Source organism: Manis javanica, chromosome 8, assembly GCF_040802235.1.
Source record: "Manis javanica isolate MJ-LG chromosome 8, MJ_LKY, whole genome shotgun sequence".
NCBI classification, from domain to species: domain Eukaryota; kingdom Metazoa; phylum Chordata; class Mammalia; order Pholidota; family Manidae; genus Manis; species Manis javanica.
In genome coordinates this window covers 122,161,376-122,167,375 of record NC_133163.1, presented here as the reverse complement: position 1 = coordinate 122,167,375, position 6,000 = coordinate 122,161,376, and the positions used below count along the sequence as shown (strand labels likewise).

Below are 6,000 nucleotides of genomic sequence, written 5' to 3'. Positions count from 1 at the left end.
ATCGGGCTTTTAGTGTTCGTGTTTTCCAACAGAGGGGGATATGTGCATTAGGCCAACTGGATCCTTTCTTTCATAGAACTGTTCATTTTTTAATCAGATAATTAATATTTGATGTCTGATGTCTTGAGTTATATGATGTGTCAGCTTTCAAAAGCCAGTCAACTCTGGGGAACTGCTAGCACCTGATTACTGAGGCCCAAAGCTGAACTTGGAGAATGTCTGCAAACTAATGAGCCATCCTGGTGTGGGTAGCCAGCATTCACCTGCAGGTAGCTGCTGTCTTGACACATACCCTTAGAGCTTGCTCTCACTGTGACGGTCCTTTCCAATCCTGTGACTGGAATTTGCCTACATTCTGATGAAATGCCTTGACTATGCTGTTCTTTCCCTCGTCTGGGAATAAAAGAGCTCAGACTTCTAAGGAGTAAGATGGGCAATCCTAAAGTGACTCACCTTTGAAAACACTGAAAGCCGTCTTAGTGAAGCTCCATCCAGATCTCTGTGGTGCCCCAGCACTCAGCAGTTCTACGGAGCAAAAGGGAGCAGAAGGCAGCTAAGGCATCTGGTTTCAGGTCTATGCCTCTGGCTGGGGCCCTTTGGGAGCCATCTGGCCCCCCATCCAACAGAGCTTTTAAATGGCAGACGCTGTCAAGTGCTGGTGAGACTATAAGCAGAGGGTGCCCACGCTGAAGTCGGCCTGGCAGTGAGCTGATTGGCTGGGAGAACTGTCAGGCCGAGCAATTGCTATAAGCTGCAGATACCTTATGCCCAGAAGCTTTACATCCATAAATCTTTTATTTCCAAGCACCCATACTGAATGTTCGGTTATCAAGGACATTATGCATTTTCTATTAAGGTTGACAAGTATTCTTGTCCTCTCTGAGTTAAAAAAGAAAAAAATCTGTCAATTTCAGGAGAAACACATAAAGAAGATATGGAGGGTCCCAGGCAAGTATTTTGGAAGCACAAGCTCAGAAGATGCAAAATATCTGGGGGAAACTTCAGTGGAAACGTTTCCCACTTGCTTTTGTTAGGTTTGAGGTGTTGGGGCCCTAGGCCCAATGTGTCTTTTGCCCCCCACCCCCCACCCCGCCACAGCAAGCACATACCATATGGCTATGTTCCTATTACAGGCTTAATGCTATTTTATCCCTGATTCTTAGCTAAAAGAAACTAGTATAGCATAACAGAAGTTCCTGGTATTTTTATTAGGGTGAAATAAATTCAATGCCAGAGAGGCTGGAAAAATTATTTGTATCCCAGACCTTCATTTACAACTTTGTAGCAAGAGCACATGTTAAATGCTTTAATTTAAACAAATCTTAATACAGGTTTTTAACCCTGCTGCAACTTCAGGGAGTAACAGATAACCTTACTTTGCTAATCTGATTCAGAAATTTTATCTTTAAAAACTGAGCTGGGTTTTCAGCCTCCCCAGTTAAAGTGAAAGTTTGATTTTGTAATGTTGAATCTGCACTGAGATTATGTTGGAAGAGAACAGAATGATTGTAAACTTAACTGATCTAATGATAATATCCCCCTGACCAATTCCCTTCTATGCCACCGCCCCACCCCCACCCCCCCAAAAAAAGGGCAAAATACTTAGCTTAACAGTGTGGTCATCAAGCAACCAGTCATTTCCTAATATGGACAGTTCAGCTCTCCAGTTTCACTTCTGGAATTCAAGTGCTAGGGGAATGGCATGTATATATACATTTTCTACAACTCCTTTCCTTCTCACTCCTCAAAGTGATGACACCTCTGTGTTGTTTGCTTTAACATTAATTATGGCATCTGCAATGACTGAATTTCCTGAACTTATATTGTAATATAGTACCAGCCCTGACCAAATTACAATCTAATCCTAATAGTTTGATATAAAATTCAAGTGAATAGTCACAAGATTTTTGGGCTCTTTCCTTATTAAAAATGGAAAATTGCCCAAAAAAGGGGGTTAAGGGGCACTATAATTTGCAATCACAATATAGGTAGGTCACGGGGAAGGCAATACAGCACAGAAGACAATTACGACTGTGTAACATCTTACTACATTGATACACAGTGACTGCATGGAGGGGGTGAGGACTTGATAATATGGGTGAATGTTGAAACCATTGTGTTGTTTATGTGAAACCATCATAAGATTGTATATCAATGATACTTTAATAAAAAATAAAATAAAAATGAATAGTTACCTAAAACATTGGTTATAGCCATTAAAAAAATGAAGTCAATATATTTCTACTGACGTGGGGAGATGTCAGTGGTAGAACTGAAAGAGACAGTAGCAAGTTACAGAAAAGTATAAAATAAATTATTTTGATAAAGAAAAAAATGATTTAACCTTCTGAAAAACAATTTCCTACCTTAATAATAAGATATTTATGATACAGGTCCTAACCTTAGGCTCAAGTTTAATTTCTGCTTTCTTTGGTAACTAGAAAATTATGTATTAAAGAAAAATCTACAGTACTTATTGACTGACAGTTATCATATGCTAAGCACTTCACTTACATTATCATTTAATCCTCACAATAACCTCCATTTTATAGGTGAGAAAACTAATGCTTATAGTATTTAAGTAATTTGCCCAAGGTTAAGTTGTATGTAATAGGATCTGAACCCAGAGTTGTCTGACTATAATTCATGCTGGTAACCACAATGCTCTATGCCTCCCATTAATGTAAATACTCGGCCTGTAACCATTTGAGTTTATTTTTCAGTACACATTTTGTTAAGAGTGGGTCAGACAGAGTCAGTGTGGTCGCATACTAGCTTTGTAATTTGGCTAGAAGAAGCTAAGTGAAGCTTATTCAGAGTAAAACTAGACCATGCTTGACACGAAGCTGACTTTGCATTTGCAGAGACCAGCTGAAAGAACTGGAACAAAGGTCACTAGCAAAAGATTAGAAATAGCCTAATGTCTGTCAGTAGGGTGGCTGGATATCTGGTAGTCCAACCAACCAAAATGTCGCTAGTTGAACATCATGTGGTACTTAAACTATCAAAAAGCAAAAAAGATAGAAAAGGAAAATGGGGACGTTTTTAATGTTCTGGTTTGGAACACTTTCCAAGACATTACATGAAAAAAGCAGGGTTCATTACAGGGCAGTTAGTATGTTACCATAATGGTAACATTATAATTATGTTTAAAAAGGATGTACACGTATAATCATTACGTTGAACAAGCATGATTCATGGGGTGTGTATCAGTTAATGTAGGCTACACGACTGCAACAAATAGATGTAAAACATGACTCAGCAACATAGCTTACTTCTTGCTCACCTAATAGTCCTGGACAGATATTCAGGTCAAAGAGGTGGCTCTCCTTCACTGCTGTAATCCAGGGCCCCAAGCTCCTTCCACCTTGTGGTCTACTACCCCCTAGGTCCAAAGTGGTACACATTCCATTGTTTGCATTCACATTACATTGGAGAAAATTTTGTCAAATGGTCACCCTCAAATTGAAAGGGAATAGGGGAAAGAGTCTCATTGTGTGCCTGAAGAGAATAATGGCTTTTGGTATACAGCAAGAGATCTCTGTTTCAGGCAGTCTCTATGGTCACCAACATATTCCCCATTCCCCCAAGGGAGATGAACAAAAAGTCCCGACCAGTTATGGCGCTCATACCAAAATCTGGATTGCAGTGGATTTCCTCATGGTCCAGCGACTATGAACTTTAAAGGCCAGTAGTTGCTGCTTCGTCACTACCCCCAGTAAGCCCACCCACTCAATATATAGGGATAGAACAGGGGCAGGAAAACTGCAGTAAATACTCCTATTTGGAAAAGGAAGAATGGGAATCATGAAATGGTCGCGTCCAAAGCAATTTCTGAAATCCTGCGAAACGTGCATTACTAAGACTCCCTTTCCTGGCAGTAAGGGAAGTTCCGAGCTTAGACCCAGTTTTGCTCTTTAGGAAAAATTCTTTCATCATTGTTCTCCTTCTACCCCGGTTCTGCCCTCTGCCATGTCCTCTCTCAGCCATGGTTCTCACTGGCTATACATGAAGTGGGGAGCACATCCTTCTTGGGGACCACACAGCTTGACAGCCTGCTTCCTGATGGTGCAAGTTTGGAGGTCCAAGTATTGTACTGTGGCTTTACTCAGTTATTCAGACGAGGCTTGTGGGCTTTTTGGCAACAACAGTTCACTCAGAAATTTCAGATCTCTTCACGTCTAAGCAGTTTCTTGTGCCAGAAACCATACCCAAAAGACTTGGATTTTCAAGATATAAATATCAACTTTCATTTACTTCTTCATTTCTTTACTCCACGTCTCTGTGTTCTGACGTATGGCTACTGCAGGGAGGTCATATGAAACAACAGGCTTAAGGGGGAAGAAAGTCTTTAAACTGTTCTTTGCAATAGTGCTGAAGTCCTCTGTTTAACTGCAATACCTTAGTGTATCATAGCTTCTCAAAGCCTCTTCAGTCTCTTTTCCTGCTGTTGGGGTTCAACAGCTTCTCCAGTCCTTCAAGGCTCCATTCTGGACTCCCTTTATTCTTTTTTCAGTTCTGCTTGCAAACCAGGATGTGTATGCCTGAGCTTACTATCTCTTACAACATCTTGTTAAACACAGCAAGGAATAACAATACCCTCCAACACTGTGACTCATGGTCCATGACTTTACAATACCATGGAAAAAATATTTTTAACCTCTTCAAGTATTCCTATTAAACAATGGATACCAAATAAATTAGTTTCTTGATGTCTTAGAAATTGCTGTCATTACATAGAGGCTCATACTAAAAAAATTAGAGAAAATGCTAACAAGCTGCTCTGTCTGAAGCCTTTAAACAGGGACTTCTTCAGAAAAAGGATGGATGAGCCTATAGAGAGGTTCAAGAATTCCATCACATATTGGCAAGACTGGTTGCAAGACCCATGAGGACAGTCTCCAATAGCACCAGACGCTGTCACAGAGGGAACAAAACTGGTCATGGTATTTGCTAAACACTGGTGGGGAAACTTCTGAGTCAGCAGAAGGTATGGCCAGTGCATGCCTCAGCTGTGAACAATATTACTTGGGAAAACTTATAAAATTGGGATATAGATTGGAAGTATGTCCTAAGGATCCTTGAAACATCTCTGAAGAGACCTCACACAATTACCTCCCTTTAAGAGTCATGAATATTTTATTGGTAATAGTGTGTTTTTTTCTGGATAAGTTGAAGCATCCTTCTGTCAAAAAGCCACAGCATTCAAATAGCTAAGAAGCTACTGGACTCTTTACTCCCTCTGTAGGATATTTTAACTTGGTGGTTTAATGATACAGAAACATAATTTACTGGGGCAATCATTCTTGAGCTATGTAAAGTATTGTCTCTAATATGGACGTCGCACTGTCCTTATCACTGTCAATCACCTAGAAAGGTAGAGAGAACAAAAGGAATATTAAAACTTAAATTAGCTAAATTATCAGACATACTTACTTCAGTTCCCATGGCCTTAAGTACTACCTTAGGTTCTTAAGATTCTGTGTTCTTCCCATTCAGGAACTCATAGGTTGTTTCCATACGAATCGGTCACTGGCAGGCAGGCCCATAAGACTAGGAATCTTTACACCTGTACTTGATTTTAACCTTTTATAGTCAGAGCTGGCTATATGTTCTAAAGGATTAACCCAGTACACTCAGTCTTATCACCAACAGGTACAGGCCACATTTCCTAGCCAGCCACGTAACTGGCTTCTAACCTTAGACCAGGTGACTGGGTGTTTTGGAAATACCTGAGAAACTTAAACCTTGTTTAAAAAGGGCCTTATCAACAGCAGTCAAACTCCAAAGGACTGATCTTTGGATTCATGTTCCTCAGCTAAAAGGACATTATCCACTACGCAACAATAAAAATTGGAAAATTGCACTTACTAAAATTTTAAACTGAGGTTTCTGGAGAGCTGCCAAAAAGCAGCTGATCTTTAGAAGCTGCTACTAAACACAAGAACCTTGCCATAGGCTGATGACTGTATGAGGCAGAAAGCCCCAATCCGAGAACCA

At 40.2% G+C, this 6,000-nt stretch overlaps 1 protein-coding gene across 7 annotated transcripts in view; it reads right to left on the bottom strand.

The window, feature by feature from the left end:
* Positions 1–448: 448 nt before the first annotated feature.
* The window catches only part of LOC108407303 (semaphorin-7A-like), a 51,355-nt gene continuing 45,803 nt past the window's right edge, over positions 449–6,000 (bottom strand). For 3 of the 7 annotated variants that reach the window (XR_012120797.1, XR_012120795.1, XR_012120794.1), the window contains one exon: positions 1,177–5,369. Coding sequence is in view for 2 of the 7 variants with exons in the window: in XM_037010239.2 (XP_036866134.2) it covers positions 5,362–5,369 (8 nt within the window). In the remaining 5 variants the exon portion in view is untranslated. Of the gene's footprint in view, positions 526–1,176; positions 5,370–6,000 lie in introns of those variants that run through there. The other 4 variants (XR_012120796.1, XM_037010239.2, XR_012120799.1 and 1 more) reach the window with 3 other exon arrangements.